The sequence below is a fragment of the Alnus glutinosa genome, chromosome 13 (assembly GCF_958979055.1).
Source record: "Alnus glutinosa chromosome 13, dhAlnGlut1.1, whole genome shotgun sequence".
Taxonomy (NCBI): Eukaryota; Viridiplantae; Streptophyta; class Magnoliopsida; order Fagales; family Betulaceae; genus Alnus; species Alnus glutinosa.
In genome coordinates, this window is record NC_084898.1 from 19,605,213 (window position 1) to 19,632,099 (window position 26,887).

Below are 26,887 nucleotides of genomic sequence, written 5' to 3' on the forward strand. Positions count from 1 at the left end.
ATATATAATATAATAATAAATGCTTTTTACTTTCAGCATCTTCTCTTTTTTTCTTGTCTGCCTCTTTTATTTAATTATTATTTTGTTCTTTCCTCTTTTTATCTATCAGCATCTTCCTTCTTCTTCTTTTCCTTTCTTTATTCTTTTATCCTCCTATTTCTCGCCGATCACAGACACTCAGTGAGACACAGAGAGTGGGAGCCAGAGAGTGAGAGAAGAGAGAAGCAGAAATTGAGAGGGGGAGAAGCAGAATTTGAGAGAGAAAGAAGGATTTGTCGTGAGAAAGATGCTGGGAGAAGTAGTGAACCGGAGAAGACCCGAACGACCCATGGAAATCCGGCGAGTAAGAGAACCGATCCTCCATGATCGGCAAATGAGGCTGAAAGTCCGACGATGGAGGGGCTCCGGCGGAACTCAGAGGCTCGAATCCGCAGCCCGTTAACCCAGAAAACCCGTGACCCAGCCGAACCCGTAGCAGACCCAAACAATCCGACTCTGGAGCAGACCCAGCAGCAACCCGGAACCAGAACCTCGTAAGCCCATACCACCCGAACCCTTCTATATATATATATATATTCAGTACATGCATATATAAATATATATATATCAAATACCAAACTATACTTTATATATATATATATATATATATGATTTTCTGTCAATTCAAATAAGGAACAAAGTTATAGTAAATATAATAATTACTTATATTGATGTCTATTAAGAAAATATTATTATAATATTTATGTAAATGGAAAAATACATAATTGTGCTATAATTATATAAGTATTGATAAAACGATCCTTATGAAAATAAGTATTTTAAAAATACAAAAGAATATTACCAATATGAAATATTTGACATTATAACTAAATTAATTTGTACGTCATGATTACAGTGTCTAGATAATGTTAGAGAGGCTTAAAGTTAGATATTGATTATAGTTATAGGTTTGATTATAAGCTTGAATATTATGTACATGAGCTCTATAATTTATGAGGAAATAAATATAGAGCATTGTTGTTGGGTTATCTAGTTTGATCATGTAATGCATTGTTTTAGAGATCGAGTGTTATGGAAATTGAGTATGCTGTTTTACTGTGAGTTCTTTAATATATGATAATTGTTAGAGTTAATATGTTTTGTTAATTGGTTTGGTAATTGGATTGATGCTCCCTAGAAATGATTAGGTCTTGTTTGGAGTTTTAGTATTTTTATGGAAATATGGATTATGGTATTAATGTTTGAAAATTAACATGTTGGATTCTAGTCATGATGATTGCTTCTATTTATGTATGTATGTGACTTTGGAGTTCATGTTTAGGCATGAGTTCCTAGAAGTAATGATATTGACCTAGTATGCACATGTGGATGTATTTGATGCAGATGATGAATTGAGACAGCACAAAAGGGCTGTAAGTATTTTTATACTTACTGAGGGTAGCATTGGATTTCAATAGTGTTGTGTTTGTGTTTTATTTTAATTAGATGCGTGTGATTGATTATTGCATACTGTTAATAATCAACCTATTAATATTGGGCACAACGTCTCCCAAAGGTTCATGATAGAGATGGGCTTGAACCGGAAATAATAATAATCATATTGATTGGAACGGCTTTCAAAGTACTAGAGGAGGGAGGTCTCCGATAGTGCGAAAACAAGTTAATTAAAATGTAATGGAGAGGAGGGAACGGCCTCTAGAAAGACGCTGATCGGGGGAACGGCCCTTACAAGAGAGGAGTGTAATCACTATATAAACTGTTAAACTTTGCATGAAAAACTATCACCACATCATTATGTCATATCTGTTCTTTAAAATAACGCATAAATCATGATGTTGTTGAATGACAGTTAGCTCACTTATGGAACTATGGGATTGTGGTTATAACCACCTTCTCATAGATGACTGTGCAGGCACAGACACTGACGAGTATCAGGATTATCAGGAGCCTTATGATGATTCTAGTTTCATAGATGAGACTGTCTAAAGTCTCCTTTTTTTATGATAGACTTGCTGAACAGTTTATCTTCCATGTCGTTATTAGGTTTTATTTTATGTACTTTCTAGACATCTTATGCTTCATTTTATGATTTGTAATATGACTACTATTATATAGGACGTGAGCCGTAGTGGCCCTTATGTTATTGCTTTTGTGTGTATTTATTTGTAAGACCTTTTATTATTATTTTAATGTAAGTTGAGGTATTTCAAATAAAGCTCTATGTGTGTTGAAAGGGAAGTGTCCCTATCGGTAATGTTTAAAAAAAAAAAAGATATTCGTATTTTATTTTTCCGCTGCTAGATTTTATCAACTCTGAATGGTTAACGACACGTGATTATCCAGATATAATCACTTACGCTCTTTTGTAAAAAGCGGGTCGTTACAGGCTTTCCCGTTTGGCATATTCACCTGCGAAGCCTGATGTCGAGGTCGGGGTACCACATCGCGACGGGGTGGTCGGCCGATGTGTGTGGGTTTCCGGTGCTTCGCCGGTAAATTTGCCAAAGAAGGTGAAGAGTAAGATTGAATTTTTCTCTTTCATTGGTGTTCAATCGAAGATGGTGAAGGGCATTTTCGTCTCTATTTATTGGAGTTTGTCTTTAATTATTTTAGTATTTATTTCATATGGGAGTCCACGCCAGTTTGTAAGGCTCTTTTTGTAAAACTTTAAGTAACTATAGCATTCTCCAAAGCGAAAAGGTAAAGTTTTTTTTTTTTTTTTTGGAACAATTCATAGATAGAGTAGGGAGGAGAAAGAAAACATCAAAACAAAACACTTAAAATAGTTGGACAATCCAATAAGGATAGAAATTTCCCAAAAATTGGTTTATAGGAAAATTTATACAATCCACATATATGATTGACATGTGTCCCTTGACATATAAGAAGCACATGTTATTTAAATAGCATATATTTCTTACATTTTTTTTAGGGTTCGTTTGAGTTTGCGATTATAAAAAGTACGATTTAGGGTGCATTTGAGATTGCGATTTCGTAGAGAAAAAATGCGATTTTAAACCAAATCGAAGAAAATGAACCGTTTGAAAACTGCGTTTGTAAAAAAATTACGATTTGAAAAAGCAGAAAAGTGCTTATTCAAATCACAAGCAATATGGTGTTTTTTTAAAAACGCACTATTTTAAAATCGATTTTAAAGCAAAACTGCGATTTTGTCAAACGCTTAACTGCATTTTTAAAAATCACTTTTTTAAATTACACATTTTAAAATCGCTATTTTTAAATTGCACTTTTTGAAATCGCAACCCCAAACGAACACTTAAAAATGTGCGATTTGAAAAAAGTGATTTTTAAAAATGCAGTTAAGTGTTTGGCAAAATCATGATTTAACCTTTAAAATCGCAAATTAGCCTTTAAAATTCTGCGTTTTCAAAAAAACATAATTTTACCTGCGATTTGAAAAAACAAATTTTTTACATTTTCAAATTGTAATTTTTAAAAATGGAGTTCCTAAACGATTCATGTTTTGCAATTTGGTTTAAAATCGCAATCTCAAACACACTTTTAATAGCATTAATAAAAAAAAAAAAAACGTGCTTCTCACATGCTTAAATGTCACGTGTCAATCTTATATGTGAATTGTAGAAAACTTCTATCTATCCAATAATAAGCTCAATACAACCAAATCAATATGATACAATAACAATTAAATAAGTAGAAAATATGTCAAATAAATGACAAGCTTTACTAATTATTTGCACACATGCCAAAAAAATAAAAATAAAAATAAAAATAGAAGGCAAATTGAAGTATCCAAAAAGAAAAGATAGTTATAATGTGAATCGTATAAAGAAATAATTGTTGCACATTTTTTAGACATCTTAATTTTTAATCTATTTTTAAATTTATGAAATTTATGTTAAGCCTCAAAAATTTAATAATAAATTTAAAACTTAATTATACGAAAATATATAAAAAAAAAAAATTAAAAAAAATGTGAAAGAGTCATTTGTGAACCATATGTGTAACACCATTATGGTGAGATAAAGTATCCAAAAAGATAGATCATCTTTTTGGAATGGTTGCAATCGGGATGTGATGTTGCTTAACGTACTGAGAGAGAGAGAGAGAGAGAGACAGAGAGAGAGAGGGAGGGAGAGACAGACAAAAATTGAAAAAGGTCGGTAATCATTTCACACTGAAAATAGCTAAAATTGAACCATCTTTTTATGATAAAAATGCCTATTTTTGTTTAGTTTTTTTTTAGGAAAACTGTTTCGGTGGGTCACCTCCACGACATCACAAAATCATCCGCTCAGAGTGTGACATCTGTCATTCAGGGAATTAACCTGATCCCCCTGCATGCATTCATTCATTCGTTTCTGCCAATGCCTTCCATCTGTGTCTCTCCCTCTCTCTCGGGCCACTTGTCTCTTGCTAAAAACAAAATTATCCCCTTTTTTTTTTTAAATTTTTTTTTTCTTTCTTCTTTATTTTTCTAAGCAAATGCAACAAAAATTTTAAAAAAAAAAGTGAGACAACCTAAATTCGGTGGGAGGTTAGAGTCAGAGTGATGACCAAATTTTCAGTTTAAATGGTTTACTGTCGCTGATTTGTTTCTTTGGTTTTTTGCTCCGTTCTGTGTTGGTCTGGAGCTCTACTTTGTCATTTTCATTGTGTATTGTTGTTCTTTGTTTGTAATTGTTGGTGTTGCTTTGTATTGAGCTTGACATTACTGGTTTGCTGCTATTCTAGCAACCAAGAGGATTGTTGAAACATTGATTCCAGTTTTAACTGGAGTGTAGTTTGAAGTGTTTGATTAGGAAGCTTTAGTTCATAATAAAAAAATAAAAAAAAAATCTTAAAATTTTCTTAGAATGGATCGGGACGTGCGGTATAGGTTATGGTCTCCTTTCAATTTCAAAAAAGGAAAAAAAAAATTAAGTAAAAAATAAAAATTATGAAGTAAGAAATAAAAATTTAGTCTTGTCCATAAGAATTTTTTGCTCCGCCCTTGAATTATGGACCAAATGCATGTCCCGGGGTATTGGATTCTTGACCCATCAGCCAAGAAGGGAGCTGCTTAAATCAGCAGTTTGAAGGGGCAATTCATATGCGAATTTGTCTAAAATATTTATTAAAACAACAAACAGACTTGTCTACCACAATAAGAAGATGAGCACTGACAATGACTTGATCAGAACTGTCTAAAAAGAGTACAACCATAATGTCCGGTGAAGGAAGCACCCAACAATGAAAGCTTAAATGACACTGCATCTAGATTTACAATTGGAACTTGAGGTATTCATGAACAAAAGTGGATTACCAAATAGGTGTGGCTGATTTCAAAGGTTGGATATTCTTGGACAATTTTTTTTTCTCCCTAATGGGCAAAGCTTCCCATTGAAGTTGCTTTTACAAAGAATTTATCCTTATTATTAGGGTGTTCGAATAATACAATAAATTTCGACAGCTTAAAATAGGTGAATTGCAAAACCTACCTGCCCTCGAGAAAATAAATATGCATCTCTTTTAAACTACCTAAATTTTTATCTTATTGGGGAAGTTTTATTAGATATGTTTATTTTTGAAGTAATATAAATGCTAAAAGAATGACTCATATTATTCTTAAATCATTCTAAAATAAATATGACTTTTAAAATTATCATTAGATATTTGATAAATTATTATTGAATTTTAATATAATAATAATTTTTAAATTAAATTATTATTAGATAATGTTATTTTCCACATTTTCACGCTTATTTTAAATTAGCTAATGTGAAATGACTTAAATAATTTTAATATTAATAGCTTAAAATACATCAATCAATATGAAATGAACGTGATAAACGATCTCAAGAGGATTAGTGATCAATATTCTCTATAATTATTTGTCTGAATTTAAGAGAATTTAGTAGGTAATTATGAGAAATTACTTATGAAATTGACTTGACTGGATAAGTGATTGCGCAATTTAATTTTTATTCCTTTTTTTTATTTAAAAAAAAAAAAAAAAAGTCAACGAATGAGATAGATAGACAACATTTAAGAACCACTCTCAAGAAAAAGCAAAATGTCGAAAGCATCCTCCCTTTGTTATAAAGTCTGTCAGCGTCCACAAAAGAACTGGCAAGACCCATTTCCGTAATTCCCATACCCGGAAAGGCTACCCCCCACAAAGAAAAGGTACTCCAACTCCAAGGCAAACTCAGAGTCACAGCAGAACAGAAAGACCCCCTAAAAAGGTCGAAAGGCGAAAGCAGTAATGGCGGAAAAAGAAGAAGAAGAGGAAGAAGAAGAACAAGGACAACAAGAGGAAGTGAAGAAGCTTGTGTGTACCTACCTTGGCCTGACCTTCTCAGTCTCGCTGGCATTGCTTCCCAGGAAAGCACTGTCTCTAGTTCCGGCCCTGGAAACCCGAGCCCGCGACCTCTCCTGGAGGCTCTTGCAAGCGGAGGAGCAGCTGAGGCAGATGAAGTTCCGGAGAAAGGAGGACTCCAAGGCCAACGCGCGGGTGGTGGAGATCTTCGCCAGCCACAGGAACGCGTGGCAGGCGGAGGAGAGGCGGATGCTGCAGCGGATCCAGGAGCTAGGGGAGAGGATGGTGGAGCTGGAGAAGAGGGAGGCCGACTACAAGGCGCGCGTGGAGGAGCTGGAGAGGGAGGTGGCCGAGAGGGACGAGATGATTAGCTTCATCTCCAGGACCGCCAGGGGTGCTCGTCACGAGTTTGGTGAGGACGAGGAAGAAAGTTCGGGTGATGCGAATGTTGTTTATGGTGGTGCCGGTGTGGACTCACATCAGCAGCACAACAATGGCTTCGATTCGGAGTTGGTCGCGTCCTCGGCTTCCAAGTTTTGGGCGGAAAGAGCTAGTCTCTGCCAGGTATTCTTCTTCTTTTCTAGGTATTCTATTATAAATTAGAATTCTGGAAGTGATTAAGACCGGAGAGAAGTGGAAATTGAGGACGATTTTGTTTGCTTCGCCAATTGAGGAAAAAGATTAGCCTTGGAAAGGGCCTATATTATCGAAAAAAACGATTTACATCCAAATGAAATATGCTGCATGAGTGGGAAACATGAGGAAGAGTAGTTTCAGATTCACTGCATTCTTAAGAAAGTAGCCACTGTCTTTGTTGAGTAGTAGATGAGAAAAAGTAATCTAAGATGGTTCGATTTTGTGTAGTGAAAACTGATGGATGGGACTGGGATAGGATAAAGAAGTCTCTAGTTAAAGATAAAAGCACCAAGTAGAAAAAGTGAAGATCATAAAGAAAATGGATAAAGAGGGTGGAGTATATAACTGACGATCATCTGATGGAGGATGTATCTGTAGATAGAGATGACTGGCAAAAAACAAAAGGAAAAATATTACTCTAATCTTGTAAGATCTTGTTCACTTTCTACCCCAATAGGGTTGTTGCTTCTTTTGTATACTCTACTCTTCGTGTACGTGAGCTGTTCTTTCTGATAGATTATTATTCATAAAAAATAAAAATTAAAAAAAAAAAAAAAAAAAAAAAAAAAAAAAAAAAAAAATCAAGAAGTTGAGTTACTATCATGATCTTAGGAATGATTAAACCTTGAAATTACCAGGTCTAATATTGAAAGTTTTTAAATAAGTAGTTCTTTTGATGGTGTATTGCTTCGGTGCTACCGTGAATCCTGTTCTAAGAAAACCATTTTCCATGGATTGGCCCTTTGATTGAGGTTTACGAAGATATTGCTTAGGTACTACTGCGAATGCTGTTCTAAGCCAACCCCACCAGTTTCTGCATCATAATCCATTCTCAACTTTATGAAGGATGTAGAAGTCATCCTCACATTAGGTTATTCAGTCAATGTTCTATAATAAAATTTGTAGGCTCCCACTCTTCTATATAGTAATTGTCATCATATACTATCCAATTTGCCACCCATCTTTACACAGTAACATGCTGATTGGAAAGAGATAGAAGTGTTTGTGTACATGCATGAAGTTACTATTGGCATGAATTCTCTGTATAGCAGCGCTACTCTTCTCGATTGACAAAATGTTTGTGGTAAGGCAGACCTTCTTTGCTATAGGATCTATTCCTGATTGAAAAGAAAGTCTAATTTATAGTTAGGCTCAACAGTTGGAAACTTAAAGGCTAGCTAGTTGGAAAGAAAGTCTAATTTAGAGTTAGGCTCAACAGTTGGAAACTTAAAGGCTAGCTAGTGCTTGAAGGTCTAGCTAAATTGGATCTATTCCTGATTGGAAAAGAAAGTCTAATTTAGAGTTAGGCTCAACAGTTGGAAACTTAAAGGCTAGCTAGTGCTTGAGTTGACAAGCTTAACTTGGGGCTCCCTTGTTTACGAGCATTTTGAATTGGAGCTTTTTTAGTATCTTACCTCCAGAAGTCGTGCTTTCTTGTGAGTATTAATTGGAGGATATATATAATGTTATCGATTTTGTTTTTGCAGGGGCATAAATTGCTAATAATGTATATTGTCTAAGAGCGATTAATGTTACTAAGACAAGCTAACAATGGATGTTGTCCAGAAGCTATTTTGAAATCGACCAGACATGATTGAATTGCCTAGCAAGTGATCAAGCCTAACCCAAGTCTACCGTTGCTCAAGACTGGCTCCTTGAGCAATTCAGCTGAAAAATCAACCTTGAGGGTTGGCTTGTATAGCTTTCAGAATGATTTCAAAAGCCCAAGCTCAGCTTTAGTTGCTGATTTTTTTTTTTAATTATTATTATTATTATTATTATTATTATATATTTGTTCTTTAAGACTACAAACCTATTTTTGATCATCAAACAACCCAAAACTTCAGAATTTTGGGTTCTATCTGTAGTACAATATCTGTAGTACAAAGTTTCTTTATTTTACGTTAACATCATCGGCCCAAATTTCTTCTTCATCTTCTTTTCTAATATGCTGTTTGGTTGCTGAGAAATGGAGGGAAAATCACATAAACTAGGACTGTGGATTTCTCTTTTCAAACTTTGATTGCTGGTTACAACCAGAGAGAAGTAGAAACAGTGAATGTTTTTGTTTGTTATTGAAGGAATAGTGGCGATGTCCTATGGGTTCAAATTCCTTTGTTTTCTAATAATTTTTTTTAGCAATCAGATCTTGCTTTTTGTTTCTGGAATAGATTTTAGAGAACTACAAACTGTTGAAAAATTTTAAGAAAGTGCATGATATGCAAGTACTTATTGATATAATATTCTTGCTTGATTAAGTTATGACATTTAGAAACCTTATTTGAATTAAAAGTTACATCATAAATATGCTGAAAAAACATTATTTGAATCGATCATAATCTTTGCATGATATATTAGTTGTTTTGATCTGAAAATGAAGTCCAATTTCTTAAATTAGTGCCTCTGCTTTGGACATCAGTTCGCTAGTAGTGTCATATTTTTTTTTTTTTTTTGGGTAAGATCACAGATTTTAGAAGACTCCTTGTGTTAGGAATCACAGACCTGTTCCTTACACTTGGAGAATATGCACAACCTGGCAGAAAAAAAGATGGAAAATGTTTGTGGATGTTCTGCTTGTATATTGATCAAGAAGGTTTAGTTTCCTCCAACCACAAATTAAAGCATTCATTAAACCTCATATGGGGTCCATAAGATAGCCTTTGGTAGTGGACCACTAAAACAACTGCCTATCTGTCTGAGCCTTTGTTTTCCTTAACAATAATCTGAAAGCATGTTGATTCTTAGTGGCACCATTCTCAAAATCAGCTGCTAGGGTGCTAGTTTTTTGTTGCTTGCCACTTAGGGCATCATCTTCTTACATTACCTTGTTTAATGTTGTTGATTGGACAGGACAGGTCGCCACCTAAAGCATATATTATCAGAGTAAAAGGAATACATCAATCCGTAACTCTAAAGCTATTAATTGTATTGGTAAATCTGTACTAAAAATAAAGATACGCATCTTATCCTTATAAGATACTGGTCTGTTGTCTTTATCACTAACAGAGAATTTGCATACTGGCATCTACCCTTGTCATTTTCAGTCCGGATATTCTACTTTTGGCAGTAATAAAATCAATACCAAATTGATCTTCACTAGTAATTGATATAATAGACTGTTATAGTTTTGTGAAATTAATAGATATTTTATTTCCCTCTTTCATTTCTTTGTTTCAACCTTTTGTTTTCTATCTTCTTTGCCTCCATCCTTTTAACTGCTCCTCGGGGGTTATTGAAACATGGCACCTTTGTGCACTTGCCATAAGCATGCCTATGTTGTCCCGTGGCAGAAACCCGTTCTGATGATGCTGTGTCCCATAGAATTAATAAACATATGAACTATTTGGGTCTTAAAACTTAATTGGCAACTATCCATTCTGTGTGGTTTTATTTGACCATTTATCAGTTAAAATTATCAAGATTATAGATAGCAAAAAGAAAAAGTGATTCAGTTTAGTCAACTCTGTTATTGAGGAACATCAACCATTTTCTTTGCCCATTGTCCTAAGCTTGACAAAATTGGTAAGGAATTTGACTTTGTGACTGACATATTAAAGCCTGTTTGTAAGGAAAATGAAGGTATTTCTTATGGATCTAAGTTTAAAAATTTTATCTTGCAGGATGTACAGTATGAATCCCTGGAATCCTTGTATCATAGGAAGCATTTTGTACCAAGGTAAATTTAAAAAAATCTATACAATAATTTCTGAAGTACGTATTGTCAATACTCTACAACTAACAAAAGGGCAACACATTTTTCTTTCCTAGAAGGGAATCCCCTTGGAAGCTAGATGGTGAAGCAACAGGAGTTTCCTCTAAACTAAAATTACTTGAACAGGAACTACTGAATTTGGTAAAAGTTGGTAAGAGTGAGGAATCAAAATTACCATCTCTAATGAGGAAGCAGGCAAAACGATATCAAGCACTTGCAGGGAAGATTGATGATCTATGCCGAAGAATGGTAATGCTCAACTGCTACTGGTTTATTGCTTTTATGCTTTCATATGATCATGAGTAGTCCCAATCATCATTTAATGCTTTTAGATACCATATATCTTAAAATGAAGCATCATCTTAAAACACTTTTTTCCTCGAATATAAAAGGCCGTGCTGCTTCAGTGCTTTTAGTTCCTATTTCTCCAATTAAGATGTGGGACCCATTGGTTTCATGGTCCATGGAAACTATATGCATGTGGGTGGTCCTGCTCGTTATGGTGACCAATTGGAGCTAAAAGAATGTGCCCTTTTACCCTGGTCAAAGAATTGAAGCCAAAATCCTATGCAATGCAACTACTCAGTAGTTATATAGAAGTTTGTATCTTGATGTGGAAGAGTATATCAAACATTTGCTGTTGAGGCCCAAAATTTTGGAAACTTAATAAGGGGTTCCTGATGAAAGTCCTGTGACTAGTATTCTGGCTCTAGATCTAGAAATTTTTTGAAAGTCCTGTGACTAGTATCCTGTAACATCTGTTCTCTTCTCCAGTCAATTAGATCTATGAACAATCAGAAATTGAAAATTTTCATCAGTATGTTTTATATGTGAAATTCTAATTATGGTGGATCGGTTGTAGGTTATGTTGCTTAGAGTTTATTTTTCTGATTTTGACAGCAGGCTAGTGATCCCTGTGAACCAACCGTCAGTCCAGAGTTTCGAATGCAAAGGCAAACAGAGTTTTTACTTGAAGGACTTAGACTTCAGCAGCGTGCATCAGAAACTGGACAGAAGCTGATGGCTTTACAAAGTGAAGTTGGGAAGAGTTATTATGGGGAGGAGCTGGGGAGCCAGGCCAAACTGACCACAAGGAGATCTTTGGACTCCATTAGAAACAACTTGAAGGAAATCCAGAGAAATTTGGAGATATGGTTGGCCAGAATCATAGGAGATCTTGAAGGGATTGTGGCAAGAGATGGCGCTTCTCGTGTAAGAGAATATTATATTTCTAGATATCCTTTTGTTCAATAGAATCGATCCTCTACTGAAATATATGCTCTTTTGGTATCAAATGATCTATAACCTATAAAGTGACAGTTAGATGTCTAATGTAAATGATTTGGTTCCACTCTGTTTTATGGTAGCATCTTAATGTAGTGCTAGCTAGATCTTCAATTTCATAATGTAGCCAACACATAATTGAAATAGTCAGAAGAGAGTCACGTTCCAATTTTATTTTTTAATTTATTTTTTATTATTATTTTTTGATACTGCCAACAGGATACATTGAGAACTATTGATCTATGTTTCAGTTTTTTTCTCTGAACATTCAACTTGATGGGATCAAGATTCCTTACAATTTTAAATAAATTGTAAATTCTCAAATTACATGATTATGGCCATTTTTAGGCATCGAAACACTTGAAAAATACTACATAACAAAAATGTGATATGATATTGATGCTGTCAGAAAGAATTTTCTTCTCAAAAGAGAGACATTTCTTCTTTATAAAATTAAAAGACAGTTTTTTGTTTAAAATTTTTTTACAATATAAAGAACAAGAATCTGATGAAAATATCTCGGTTTTCAATTGTAATATGCCACATTTTTAATAAGTAGCATTTTTTAAACATTTCGATGCTTATAAACGGTCAAAATTACGTAATTTGATAATCTAAAGAAATTGTAGAGAATTTTAATCTAACTTGATGATGTGACAATGAAGATCAGTCTTTGGATCAACATTTAAAATAAAATAAATTAAAGAATGGTTTTTACTTCTACATTATTTTAATTGTATGACAATTGTAGAGCATTCTATTAAATTTCATTATTTAATTAGCGATGAAGCTCCATAGCCAACAAGGGAATTAAAAAATAGGGTTAAATACAAAATTGCTCATTTTGAATGGTGTCACGTGGTGCTAACGTGGATTTCCGTCAGTTTTGGATGGAAAAATGGACGGAGGTACCATTTTTATCTTTTTCTATACCACAGGTACCAGCTATAATAAAAATTAAAATTCAGAGAGCAAAAAATAAAGTTTGCAAACCACATGGGTGTGTAGGGTATTTAACCCTAAAAAATATCAGATTTCTTTTTGAAAGGTATTGATGGGAGAAATGATTTATTTCCTCTCATAGTCTTATTTTCTCACTTTTTAAAATTATTATTAGATTTGTGGAATTCACAATAACCCTACAAAATTCATCCAAATTTTTTTTTTTGTTAAAACATATGTTTCGTACTTGAAAATTCATCCAAATTTTAAATTCGTCCCTAAATTTTTCTTGTTGAATTGGGTTTTTGTGTTCGTCAAAGAGTATTATTTTGCTTGTTTTCTCTTGCCTCTTGGCATCGTTTATTGGAGTAACTAAAGAATGGGTTTAACGTGGTACTTTTTTCAATGAAGTGACAATTTCAAAAGAAAAAGGTCCAAACATAAAACTCTAGCACAGATTGGAATAGGGGAGAGGGGATTAGTGGAAAAATTGTCACATCACACTCCCATAGACAGCATAAGGGTAAAAGATTTGATTAAACTTTTTTGGAAAAGAGAGACCATTTTGACATGCATAATTCTCAAGGAAAAAACTTAAAATTTGGCTACTATCTTATGCTCGGATTGTTTAGGAATAAATTAATTTTTATATTTTATGTTCTTTGGTAAACTAAAAATAATGGTCAACGAAAATCATTTTCAGTTTGACCGTAAAAGTCTTTGATTTTTAAGGATTTGAACTCTTTATTCTTATTGGCACGTTTATGGAAATCCGCCACTGTTGGACATTGAGGTTTGTTGGTAGCTTGAATCTACTACCGAAGGTCTCCGAATTTCAATATCCGATTGTCGAAATCCAGCAACCCAGAGTTCAGCAAAACAGACGGGAATCTGGCGACGTTCGGCCACCGTCGTCGGATTTTGGTGGACCAGATTCTGCCTAAATTTGCTGGAATCCGGTCAGTTTGCCAAAATTTTGTCCATTTGTGCCGGATTTCGGCCACTTTCGCGAGAATCCGGCTAACTCAAATTTCGACGAAACTGGCCAGAATTTAGCCATTGCCACTAGATTCTGGCCACCATCGCTGGGATCCAATGAAAGTGGCTAGAATCCATCACTAATGATTTATTTGTTTGTTTCTTGTTTTCCGCTTGTTTCTTTATTTCTTGTTTTTGGCTCCGATTTCTAGTTGTTTAGGGGTTGTTATTTAGGTTGCCAACCCTTTTTTGTGTTTTCTTCTGTTGTTATTTTCCCTTTTCCCCTCCCCATATATATATATATTTTGTTGTATTTGTAATGGAAATTGAATAAATGATTGTATTGAAATGACTTCAATTCAAGTCGATAGGCTGATTCGAGGTGCCCAACCTCTAAGAAAGGAATTACATTTCTGAGTGAATTCTTCATGCTTTACAATCTCCAAATAGGCTTAATTAGCCAACTACCCTAAACAGACCTAAACATACTCAGTTACAACCTCTTACAACAACTAACTAATTTTTACAAAAGAAAACTCACTAATCTTATAAAGCTGATTAATGTGTTGGATGTTATTTAAGGCTCTCCCAATTTAAAATTATATGATTAATAGGTTTGTTGATGCCAAAATTTTCACGATGACGTGTCGGTCTCAGGTTGAATCGAGCTGCTAGTAACTTGGAATAAGAAGTTATTGAATTGGGTTTCCGTGAAGAACCTGAAAGGCAAAGGTACAACGGGATTGTCCCGGCGACACCTCCTCCGATGGTCAAGTCAGTATGAATTCTAAGGGCATTAGAAAGAAAAAGAAAATAGAGAGAGAGAGAGAGAGAGAGAGAGAGAGAGAATGAGAGTTTTTTCTTTAAAAAAAAGATAGATTGAAGTTGTTCACCTTGTGTACCTACTTTGACTCATATGTTTTGCATACTATTTGTATTTCCATACTTTCATTTATGGCCTGAGAATGCTTTTATTTCTTAATTAATTCTTTCCCACTAAGTCAATTGGGTGATTGAAATCCGACATTGCTCTTGATATCCCGTCTCATATCTGGAAGATAAATTGAGGGTAAAAGTTCAATCATTTCTCACTGTTGTACTTGCTTTCTTAGGGTAATGATGGCAAGTCATCAATTATCAGGATTCACATTAAATGAGGGGATTACTTCATTTAATGTTTTTGTCCTTATCTCCATTAAGTCCAATGTTACCGCTCGAACAGCCAGTCAGCCCTAAATTCTTATTTAATAACCCTTTTCTAACGGTATTCGTAGGAATTTCTTTAACAAGGTTGGATCCCGCTATTTATCATATCCTCATCCCACTGAGTTAACATGACAATGCCTATTTTTTCTATAACATCCGCCCTTGTTTAAAAAAAAAAAAAAAAAAAAAAACATGAGTATTGTCACTTCAATTCAATAGGATGAGAGTGAGATAAAAGTTTGACAAATAAAATTTCTCTTATAGGTTATTACATTTATGAATTATTTATTTATTTATTTATTATCATTAGTTAATAAATGTATTGTTTAATTAAAAATATTTTTTAGGTTGATTTTATAATAACATTATATATTGTCAATGAAAATTGTTATTTATAGGTTAATATGATTATATGAAAATATAACAAATATTTAGTAATTTTTCATATGAGTCAAACGCCAAAAAATATGTTTTCTAGAATAATTTCAAGATTGCAAACTAATAGATAATTTTAGCTGAAAAATACATTTTACACCAAAACAAACTGGCCTAATCGATACATGATGCCCAGAGTTTATAGATTTGCACTATAATAACTTTCAGAGGATCCACAAGGAAATTCCCTTTCATAATAGTAGAAAAAGCAATTAAACCACAACACAGAATTGATTCAGGTTTAGATTCTACTGGGCAAACATGACGTAAGACGAATTAAGCTTACATTACATTTGGTACGCGGAATGACAATTTCATTAGAAAAAAAAAATAATAAAATAAAATAAATTTATTAGAAGATAAAATAGAATAACCTTAGTGTTAGAGCACATGATAATAATCTAAAACTTGAAATACCCATCTACATACATAAGAAATGACTATTCCTCTCGTATTGAGAGAAATAAAATTTCTTCAATTTATTGAATTTAAGAAATAATCATTCCCTTGTGAGTCATAAGAATGATTATTGTAATGCTATTTCATTCCACATTCTCTAATAAAAATTATTTATCTTTATAATAAAATAGTCATTTCACGTACCAAACGTAATCTAATCTCAACGAGTTAAAAGAATTTCGGCCAACTCTAGTAGTCTAGTTTATAATCAGAAGAAACTTAACATATTTAATACGAATACAGTTTGCCATAAGGACTTCCACGCCATTCAGATATAACACATCAAGGGTTCGAAAGCTACAGATGATTATTTTCAATTCAAGTTTTAAAAACACAACCAAATGGCATCAGGCATCAACAAGAAGACTGAATCAAGCAGATGCCGAAGCTTCTTCCCGCAACTGTTTCACTTTGGTTATATAATCACTCATTGCTTCGTCCTTGGATTTCCCTGGCAGATCAGAAAAACAGTCGGATAATTTCTTATATCTACCACAGTACGACAAAGAGCAAAACCTTGTTGTTCTAACTGATCAAAAAACATTACCTTCAACAGCCTTCCACGCATCCCACTTTGCTCTGTCCCTCATGTTAAACATTCCAGGACGGCCTGCAAATCAGATACAAAAGCCATGAACTTAATTCTTAGAGAGAAACAATTTTCAATAACTTGTTGAGATCCGCTTATGTGTCTTGCTTTTACTGCTATGTTGGGAGTCACTTTTGTTAGGAAATAAATCCTATTTCCCAGATTCAATGAAAAGCGAAAAATAAGAAAGGAAAACAAGCAATCACAAATACAAAGATTTACGTGATTCACCACTTAAGGGTTACGTCCACTAAGTTGCAGAGAGGTTTCACTATTTCTTGAGAAACAATACAAGGAGACATTAATACAACACAAAACCCTCAATTGGGTCAAAACACCGAAATGGGTCAGGAAATTTTCCCCGAGGGTCCGAAACAGGTCAAAACTCCACTCTATTGACTAAGCCTCAGAAAAAATCCATTTAAATTGTAGCGCTTCCAACATCGAAAAGCCGGAGCGCTAATGGACAGGTCTCAGAAAAAAAAAAAAAAAAAATCCATTTAAACTGTTGGCTTCCAACGTCGAACCGGGTTGGGTGCAAACCAGGCTCCACATAGCCTAACAACTTTGTCAAAAATAACTTTTTGTCTATGGAGAAGCAGGAAAATAAAGACAGAAAAGAAGTTAAAATGAGCATGTAATTTGAGCCAGATGCTTACTGGTGTTCACTGGACCAACAGTGGCTTGCTTGAATAGCCCATAGAGTATAAGCTTGTTTTCATTTGTCGTTGTCTCTGGCAGGGTCTTGGCTTTCTCAGAATGATCCTCAAACTCCTCCTGCAACAAATCCAGCGCAGTCGGACTGTTAACACATTTAGATGCATGACAAATGGGGTTATTCTCATGCATTTTTCTGAATTTTTGGACCAAAAAGCAAGAACTAATCAAATCCTAAAAAAGAAGTCCACCCACTAATGATGCCGAGAATAATGAAAAACCTGAAATTCAAAGAGTGGATACCAATTTATTGTTCCTAAACCTAAAGCAATCAAGAAGAGGCTACTCCTTGCCTACATGCTAATGTAGTTTACTATGCATAAACAATCTCTTTCTGACATCCAAGCTCCAAGTCTGATATCCAATGGAGCAGATTTACTAGTAGCACACTGGGGGGTTCTCTAAAAACTGTTTTTTGGAAAGAGATAATATTCACTTCTGCAAATTTGCCTTGAGAAATTCCATATAATTTCAAGGCTACCACCACATCCAATTGACAAGTCGAGCAGAAGATCAAATCAAACCAATTGCAGATCTGGGAGGCATCATCAGCTAAATTATACAGTTTACCTCACTAAAATTACACAATTGTAATGAATCTGCAACAGGCCAACAAACCCTCCTAAGTGCATACAAAACGTTGCAGTAGATCCCTAGAGAGCCTTGATAATGTAAAAAAGAATGATGTTTAAAAAAAAACAATTTAAGAGTTCATTTGGCATTGCAATTTAACAGACTAAAATATGATTTTAAATCAAATCAAACATGTATCGTTTAGAAGTGCAATTTTTTGAAAATGAAGAAAAATGTGTTTTCAAATTGCATTGGGTGCACACAATTTAAAAAGCTAAATTGCGATTTTAAAATTGGATCTGCGTTTTTAAAAACGCAGATTTTTAGTACTTAGGATTTACGTGTCAGTGATAACATCCAGATCTGCACCAATCCCTACCAACACTCATTGCTATCATTCAATGGGCCAAATTGAATCTAATTCAACCAGTATATATAATATAAAAAAAAAAAAACAAAAAATAAAAGTTTGATAATTTTGCAAATTCATCTATGCCCAAGAACAAACTGGCCCGGAAAGTTCTTTAGGGCAATAATTTCCAACAAAAGAACAGATCTGAGCTAAAAAAAACATCAAAAGTGAGATTTCCCGGACAAAATTAAGCGCGAAAAGAATAATATAATCAATCTGGTGTAGCGATTAAAAAAAAGAAAAGAAATAGTAGTAATCAAACATGCATTCTTATATAAAGGAGAGATGATTCGGGCATACCTTCAACCCCATTTGATTTTCTGCTTCTAGATAATCACGAAAACGCAAATGGAGAATCTGTCAATGCCGTGGGTTCAATGTTCATGTTTGGGCCTCTCACTGCTGGGTGTTTATATAATGCGGAGCCGTGTGGTCCTGTTCCTGCTAGTCTCAGCTCAGGTACCTTATCTGTCACTCATTATTTTTTTTTTCCTTTTCCATTTAAATAAATACCTAATTGCAGAGGTGGACGGTGGACCCCTGGGCCCTCCCCAAAAGTTTTGCCACAAAAAGCATATGCCCTGGGGAGTGATAGTTGTACACCAAGTGTACAACAAATGCACAACACCCTTTTTTAAGGGGTGAGCTCCACAGTGTGTGGGGGCCACCCCTTGTGAAAGAGTGTTGTACATTTGTTGTACACTTGGTGTACAACTATCATTATTCATGCCCCCTACGCCCTAAAATTATGGAAAAATACCCCTAAAAATTCTTCTAGTTCTAGATATGGCTTGTAATTTGGGGTAACTTCTCGAAACGGTATCGAAATATCGACAGTTGGTATTAAACTTTTAAACATCTTAAATTAGAGTATTTAAGTTTTCAAACGTCTCAATAAAAGATAATCCATTAAGATTTGTTGTTAAATTGTAAAAAATTCTTAAAATACCCATCTTTTTAGGAAAACAAAAAAAAATGCTATGATTTAAGTGTTTGTCATAATTTAAAGAAATTTGCAAAAATACCCATACCTAAATCTTTGAAAAAAATTTATAATTTTTTTTTAAAATAAATATGAATATTTTGAGAATTTTAACAGGATTTAACAGCAAATCCTAACGGATTACCTTTTATTGAGACGTTTGGAAACTTAGATACCCTAGTTTGAGACGTTTAGAAGTTCAGTATTTTTTTTTCAAAACGGTTGATACTTCGATACCCTTTTGTGAAGTTATCCTTTATAGTTTTTTAAATGTACCAGATTATGGTTGATTTATATATTTTTATATTCGTACTTTAATACGATTCGAACTCGTCACACAACATAATCCCTACCACCAAAAAGAACATAGTTTTCCAAAAAACGCCTCCTACCGAGAAAAAAAAGAAAAAAAAAAAAAGGTGAATATAAAAATGAGTGTGTAAAAGCTTATGTGAGACACATGTGCGGACCAACAAGAATAATATTTCACGAAAAAGATGCTTACCAAAAGAAAAGAAGAGAAGGGGGAATACTTAAAGTTGATGCAAGCCACATGCACATGATCAATATCATGGAAATATGGAAGTGCTAAAGAGGGCCTGCCACATGGGGAATGCGATCTTTTTCATTACATTTGAAATGGAGAAGGACTATTTTATTACTAGATTTTATATTTAAATAACGTGACAACGTATGCAATATATACACCCCGTTAAACTACGCACACCAAAATATTGAAGAACAACAAACATTTTAGTTCTCGAAATCTCTTTTTTTTTTTTTTTGTTATGATTCATATTCCTATGCGAATTAGGACTCGTAGATGGTAATAGAATTAGAAAAATAATTGTTGTACACTATAACTCTTGTACAATTAATTTTAACAATTTTTTTAAAAAAAATTTATCATTAAATCTGTTTTTCTATGTGTGAATCTTATATATTTAATGATTAATTTTAAAAAATTATTAAAATTATACAAAAAAAAAAATTATAAACTTATCATATCTCAAAATATTAAGTCCATCCTCCAAGCTTACATATAAAGACAAAGACAATTACTATTGCCAGTAAACCGCCAAAAGAGGTAGGCAGTGATTTGGGGACCATAATTCTTACTAAATGAGGACCGTACCATTAACCCACACTTATATCACAATCACATCAACTTTTTTTTTTCCTCTAAAAACATTTGCCAAATACAATAGATTGACTCGTATTTTGGTATGTTTGAAAACAAAAATAAAATAAGATTTTATTTCACTTTTTAAAAAATAAATAAGATTTTGTTTTACTTTTTTTTTAATTTTATTTTAAAAATCTTTTTCAACTATATTTGTCTCGATATTCGAGTACTAAATTCTAGTTAAATTCAAATTTTAAAAAAATAAACACCCAGACGTGCCATTTACTCCTCGCTTTCTTTGTCAATAACCAAGTAAAATGAACGAATTAGAATCATTTTCATTTTAAATTAAATGAATAATATCTATTGGATACAAATTTCTTACAAATTTGGTTGTAGAAGTTCTTACAAATATGGGGCTTGTTTGTCAAGCTCTTGTACATTACAGGATAGTGCTAGTCACTGTTTACATATTTTTTATTTTATTTTTATATTTTTTAATAACAATTAACATCAAAACATTCTTATTTTTTTTACTTTTTATATCACAACAATAATTTTTTATTATTATTCAAATAAAAATATTCATTACAATACAAATTTTTTTTACTTTTTTATAAAAATTCTTTTTATTTTATATCACATCATCACTTTTTACTAATTTCAAAATTAACAACCCACTACTCTGTTCTGTTCTGTTCTTTGCCAAACAAGCCCATGATTTCATATTAATGCTATTAAAAAATACATGAGAAACACTTGCTATTAAAATGTTACGAGTCTACAATCATATGGAAAGATATGTGATTTATCTAAAAAGAGTATTATTTCTTTTAAGATTCTAGTAATAGATAATAGTAAAAAATAAATAGATAGTATGTTATTCCTAAGTAGTTGTGTATTATCTTTATTAATAGTTCTTAGTAATAAAATAGCCATAAAATACATCTCTATAAAGTACATTTCTATATAACTCTATATAAATTAATTGGGTTGATAAATAAAGTAAATAATATTTGACTCTTGAGTTAATTTAAGAGATAATTTTATATGATTAAAATCGATATTTGAGGCCAACATACGTGGATCAAGCTGAGTGCTCGTAACCTATAAATGATTTAAGACCCAAAAAGAGATAAGCCTTTAAAAAAAAAAAACATTTATTTGGGTTTGGTTAGTGGGTAGCCTAACTATTGAGTGATCGGACGGGGTGGATTTGATTTGAGTGGATGGGTGAAGCCCAAAGTCATGGATCGATATCAATACAAAAACTGCTTACCAACTGCCATGGGATGGGACGGTGTACACTCATAGCAATTAGCATCAGCATTCAATGTCAAGTCAACCACCACACCACAACCATCACCATCCATTACTCCTCTTGTCTCTCATTTATTTATTGCAGCCAGCCAACAACAAACCCCCTTTTTATTTTTTTATTTTTATTTTTGGAACTTAATAATTTGACAGTTGAATTAAAAGAGTCTGAATAGAGTCACATGTCACAGTAAATGGTTAGATTTGAACGTATAGATTTTAGATGAGATCTTTCATATTACTTGTCCAATCCGTCCTCTAAAAGCGGTATATGTCTTTTAATTTATTATTAAAAAAATTGTGAGAATTACCTGCTATTAAAAAAAAATACTATAAAAAAGATACATGTCTTTCATAAGTCATTTCAAAATTGATGTGACTTTTAAAATTATCATTTGAACAAAATTCAATAATAATTTATCATATATTTAATAGTAATTTTAAAAGTCACACCAATTTTAGAAGGACTCTAGAAAGACATGAATCTTTTTTTAATATTACTCTTACAAAAACATGTACTCCTTCCGAGCAATACTATAAGAAAGACTCGTGTCCTCCTTCCATCCTCCCAAAATTGATGTAACTTTTAAAATTATTATTAGATGTGTGATACAGATCAATTTCGGAAGAGTAATACTACACATCATCCTCTTATTCTCCTTTTGTTCTCCCAAAATTGATGTGGCTCTTAAAATCACCATTGAATTTTTGATATATCACTATTGGATTTTAATCCAATGGTGATTTTAAGAGCCACATCAATTTTGAGAGGACAAAAGGAGGACAAGGGATGATGTATAGCATTACTCATTTCGGAAGGAGTTATGTTAAAAGACACATCACTTGTAGCATTTGGGTATGTGAAAAATTTCACACATTAGAGTTTATAACAAATTTGTGTTTATTTTAAAAAACACAGTCATGCATTTAATAAAATCTTACCTTGACCTTTAAAATTATAGTTCAGTCTTTTTAATTGTACATTTTTGAAAATGCACCATCTTTCAAGCTCTCAAATTACAATATTTTTAAAACACACTTCCAAACGATATATTTTCAGCAATTTAATCTAAACGTTGCGCTTTCCAAAATCTGCTTTCCAAAATCTCATTCTGGACTGCTGCACCATCGCCAATCGTAGCATAAGAAAAACCAACACTACTATAGTTATTTTTAGTGTTATGATCCCACTAAAAATGGTCCAAACTTTTCGTTTCAGTCCGGAAAACGATAGATATAGGTCTTCCCACTCCAACTGTCCACAATATTGGACTAGATAACTAGATTGCAGAAATAGAATGACAATGAAGAAAAGAAGATAACAAATATATAAAGGACATGCATGAGCCAAGCATATAAATCGAAGAAATATTTCAAGCACGGGTTGAAACAACAGCAGCAGATTCCAAATATTAAATTAGGGTGTCTGAAATAATGGATCACATGACACTTTTTAGTTGCTAGATTCCGAACAAAATTTTTCAAGAAGATCTTCAACCAGCAGACTGATTAATTAAACTGGCTCTTCTCACTATTTCTTCTCCTCTTTCTCGGCCTCAGCAGCCTTTTTCAGCCGGGCACCAATGTGACGGACGTTCGTACGCTCAATACGTAGCTTGTCATAAGCCTTAAACTTCCTCATCTCATCTGTGACCTTCACAAGCTCAACAGTTGGCTTCTCTCTCACGATGGGCATGTAAGGACCTTGAACTTGGGTGGCACTTGCAAGTTCCTCGGGACTAGAATCGCCAGCCTGCCACATAGTTTATGCAGAAATGGTTGAATAAGATTTTGAAACACAAAAATCAGCAGGTAAAAATTGCACTTTAAAACATATTAACCGATTGTGTTTACCTTGAATTTCCGAGCATGCCTTGGGAAAACAACTAGCTTGGCCTTGTATGTCTTAAGCCTCTGGACATTAGCTTGGAGACTTTCCAAGGAACGGTTTCTGCGGCGATGATCAACAGCAATGCCAATTGTTGGAGCAAGTTTTTTAGGTATAGCAGCAGCCTGAAATGCTCTAGAGGTATTACATTAAGAATAAAAGAAGACTAACAAATATTACATTGCTCAAATGAAAAAATAAATAAAATAAAAGTAGAAACAACAGAATGGATATCATGAGAGTTGCATGGGTTGCTTGAATCATCTTGCAGGTTAAGATGTCCAATCAAACATAAAGGTTTAGTCACTATTTCTTTATCCTCTAGGGAAACAAAACTAAACAAATGTTCCAACATTTTTATGAGAAATGCAAATATATTAAACAAGACATTAATGAGCCCAAGAAAGAAACCTTCTAGCAATGCAATTGTTCAGATAATACACATAACAACACTCAACTATCTTAATGAACACGCATTACCATAGATCTGAAAATATGGAAATAAAAGAAGACCCGCAAGAACCAATTATTGATCAGATTATTTGTTCAATTTGCAGGTGCAAAATTGCAGTACTATATTCGTTCTAGCAGAGAAAGAAGAGACCAAGACAATCAGGTTACGAAACTGTTAGGAGAGTGTAGACTTTCTAATTAGAAAATGCTGTGTGCGCAAAATAGCAGGTAGGTATATTTGTTCCAGAAGGAATATGAAAACTCAAGATAAAAGGGTACAAAACTGTTGAAAGAGCACATACTTTTCTCATTGTATATTTATACAGTGACAAAAACAGGATTGCAGAGACAGAAGTAACGATCCTAAACCATTTAGCAAAACACACACACACAAAATCTTTAACTAGAAACTGATATACGCATTGTTATAACATCAGTCTCTGTATTGCAGAACCAATTACCACTTTAAAGCACAACTGGCATGAAAAAACAAAAAGTCTCACCTTCAGTTCTTCGAGAGAAAATCCTCTGCCAGCTCTAACTTTCATATTGTACTTCAAAGTTTGTCCATGAACAATAGGTCTCAGAGGTCCAGATGTAGGCCTTGGAAAAATCTTCACAGCCTTCTTTTGTCGAGCTGGAGATTGAAACATTCCACATCTCAAAAAAACAATTTAAGAAGCAATACAAATAACAAAATAAAGAATAATGGCAAATAAAGCATCAGGGGGAAACAGTGAACTCTTAGTAGAATTTATTATTACCATTCCGTCTCCGTGTCTTCCGTGCTGGTTGATTGAACCATGTTTTGACATAGTTCTGCCAATGCTTCTTAAAGTGCCCATTAGGCACAACATTATTATGCTTCACCATGGCCTACCTGCAATCCATAGGAAGCAAAAGACTTGTTTAAAACCATCAGGCATTAAGTGTACATGATCTATAACGCAAACGCAACTGCATAGAAAGCAAAATGGCTCCAACATCTTAATGAATACAGGACATCAATTTTAGAACACAGCTTTCAAATTGCAATGGACGGAAAGGACATTTTTAAGGTGGTGAATAGACTGAAAATTAAACCTTTTTTTTTTAGCAAATAACACCAAAATGCTTTCTCCAACAATTAGTAAAGGGAAATGCCTCTCTTCCAAAATGCCTTAATTGTGCGTTTGACATTTAAATGACAAATAGGCTTCAGCAGGAATTTCAGTTGATGTACACAGCAGTTTTCAAGAGGGGGGAGTATTAATGAAAGGAGAAGTCCTCCATTGGGTCTCAAACCTCCAACCAGAATGGATTGAAGGCATCGTATTGGCAGCTGAATATGGTAGAAGCAGCAACATTCTTGGTTGGCCTTGATTGGAATAAGTGCAATGCAGAGGTTGATTTGGATGGATTTTGTATTCATGTAGGTTTTCAATTATGGGTTGCTTCAAGTGAGCTGGTGAATGAATTTTAGAAGTTATTGATGCAAGATGTGACGGCTTCCGATTTCGGGTTGTTTTTGGTGAGGGTGGTGAGTACAAGCCAAACAACTAAAAATGTTTCGACATCATTTTTGAAGTATTAACCAAACAGTGAAAATTAGTTATTTTTTTAGAGAGAAAAAAAATTAGAAAATTTATTACGCGAAAACATTAGGGATTTCCAGATATTGCTACGTTAGAAATTCATAAAGCTTCAATAAATATTAATGCGAAAGCTCATTTGTAGGTGACCGCATGACAATTCGAATCAACCACTCATTTTTTACTGCAAGGACTTATAGGAAAATTAAAAGAAGCATTTCTTTTAAATTGTCATTCACTGTGGTACAACGATAAAATATTGACGGCCTACAACAATAATAGCAATCTACTCAACTATCCCAATTCTAATTTATTTTAATATCTAAATAGCTGAGCAGACAACTTCATTTTCAGGCACGAATAGACCTAGAAGCCATTATAGCACAGTTACACTAACCATTGCACAAATCAGTGTATTTTTATTATGTCAAAAGACAATGAGATCAAATTAGATCAAGAAGGTCTCTGTAACTTCAAATATGAAAATACATAACCAGTCCCATGGGTAACTTCAAGCGTGAAAATAAAAAGCAAACGTTCTGTATCTTGGATTTTCCATGACCCAGAAACAAAAAGATTTCATAATTCAATATTGAAATTCCATTCTCTTCATCTTATCAGCTTTCTTGGCAAATAAACAGGCCAAAAATTTAGACGAACCAAAAAAGAAAAATCGCATCAAAATCCAAGGATGAATCAAATGACAAAAGAATTTACCTGAGACTCGCTGACACCTCTGCAACGCGGCGACGGAGGAGGCAATAGTCCTGGAGGATTTTTGAGGTTAGGGTTTTAAAGGAGTCGCCACGCTCAGAGATATCCTAAATTGGGCGGCTCAGATTTCGATCAACTATTGGACCAAATTGGGCTTTAAAACCCTAGATTCAATTGCGGCCGATAATATGTTTTATGTGTACTAATGAAGCTGCCCGGAAGAAGACCTCGGCTCAGTGGTTCATGGGCCAAGTGACTTGGCCCATAATCAACCTCTTGTCGTTTTAGGTTTCCACAAGTGAGCTCTTCTTCCGCTGCGATCATTTCATTCCAAAGGTTTATTCTTCATTGGAATAATCATTTCATTCAAATAATTTATTTTGCGTACCAAACGTATCCCAAAGAAGTATGTCTAGATAAATTTTTAAAAAATATATGAAAAAAAAAGTACACATACATCATTCAAACTAACACTTAATTTACAATATCCCATCAAACTAAAGATTTAATCAATGTCCCTCCAAACAATAAAAAAATTACAATTTCTTTCAATTGACAAAAATATCCTTAATAAAAAATCCAAAAGATTATTAAAAAAGAATTAATTTTTAAA

The 26,887-nt window shown here is 33.6% G+C and overlaps 3 protein-coding genes across 5 annotated transcripts; 1 reads left to right on the top strand and 2 right to left on the bottom strand.

Annotated features, from left to right (window-relative positions):
- The first annotated feature begins 6,117 nt into the window (after window positions 1-6,117).
- Window positions 6,118-12,123, top strand: LOC133854698 (uncharacterized). Of its 3 annotated transcripts, none has more exons than XM_062290957.1 (4): window positions 6,118-6,844; window positions 10,537-10,592; window positions 10,685-10,877; window positions 11,532-12,123. In XM_062290957.1, the coding sequence occupies exons 1-4, from the start codon at window positions 6,227-6,229 to the stop codon at window positions 11,880-11,882; spliced, it is 1,218 nt and encodes a 405-aa protein (XP_062146941.1). In that variant the 5' UTR covers window positions 6,118-6,226; the 3' UTR covers window positions 11,883-12,123. The 3 variants fall into 3 exon arrangements, with proteins under 3 accessions (XP_062146941.1, XP_062146940.1, XP_062146939.1); XM_062290956.1 differs by having other exon boundaries at window positions 6,122-6,844; window positions 10,688-10,877; window positions 11,529-12,123; XM_062290955.1 differs by having other exon boundaries at window positions 6,124-6,844; window positions 11,529-12,123.
- A 4,007-nt stretch (window positions 12,124-16,130) lies between these two features.
- LOC133854461 (acyl-CoA-binding protein) lies at window positions 16,131-18,682 on the bottom strand. The gene is made up of 4 exons (XM_062290686.1): window positions 18,524-18,682; window positions 17,181-17,298; window positions 16,480-16,542; window positions 16,131-16,383 (listed from the first exon to the last, which is right to left on the bottom strand). The coding sequence occupies exons 1-4, from the start codon at window positions 18,533-18,535 to the stop codon at window positions 16,304-16,306; spliced, it is 273 nt and encodes a 90-aa protein (XP_062146670.1). The 5' UTR covers window positions 18,536-18,682; the 3' UTR covers window positions 16,131-16,303.
- Window positions 18,683-23,004: 4,322 nt separating this feature from the next.
- LOC133855091 (large ribosomal subunit protein eL13z-like) lies at window positions 23,005-26,433 on the bottom strand. Its single transcript, XM_062291394.1, has 5 exons — window positions 26,278-26,433; window positions 24,754-24,869; window positions 24,493-24,626; window positions 23,503-23,661; window positions 23,005-23,401 (listed from the first exon to the last, which is right to left on the bottom strand). The coding sequence occupies exons 2-5, from the start codon at window positions 24,860-24,862 to the stop codon at window positions 23,180-23,182; spliced, it is 624 nt and encodes a 207-aa protein (XP_062147378.1). The 5' UTR covers window positions 24,863-24,869; window positions 26,278-26,433; the 3' UTR covers window positions 23,005-23,179.
- Between the last annotated feature and the right edge of the window lie 454 nt (window positions 26,434-26,887).

Excerpts from the sequence above, each read along its gene's own strand:
- LOC133854698 (XM_062290955.1), top strand. The coding sequence starts at position 6,227 with ATGGCGGAAAAAGAAGAAGAAGAGGAAGAAGAAGAACAAGGACAACAA. Across the intron at positions 10,593-10,684 it reads AGGAAGCATTTTGTACCAAG|AAGGGAATCCCCTTGGAAGC; the intron begins GTAAATTTAAAA and ends TTTCTTTCCTAG. Across the intron at positions 10,878-11,528 it reads ATGATCTATGCCGAAGAATG|CAGGCTAGTGATCCCTGTGA; the intron begins GTAATGCTCAAC and ends TGATTTTGACAG.
- LOC133854461 (XM_062290686.1), bottom strand. Across the intron at positions 16,543-17,180 it reads TGTTGGTCCAGTGAACACCA|GCCGTCCTGGAATGTTTAAC; the intron begins GTAAGCATCTGG and ends TCTGATTTGCAG. Across the intron at positions 16,384-16,479 it reads TGCGTGGAAGGCTGTTGAAG|GGAAATCCAAGGACGAAGCA; the intron begins GTAATGTTTTTT and ends CTGATCTGCCAG.
- LOC133855091 (XM_062291394.1), bottom strand. The coding sequence starts at position 24,862 with ATGGTGAAGCATAATAATGTTGTGCCTAATGGGCACTTTAAGAAGCAT. Across the intron at positions 24,627-24,753 it reads GAAGACACGGAGACGGAATG|CTCGACAAAAGAAGGCTGTG; the intron begins GTAATAATAAAT and ends TTCAATCTCCAG. Across the intron at positions 23,662-24,492 it reads TTTCTCTCGAAGAACTGAAG|GCTGCTGCTATACCTAAAAA; the intron begins GTGAGACTTTTT and ends AGAGCATTTCAG.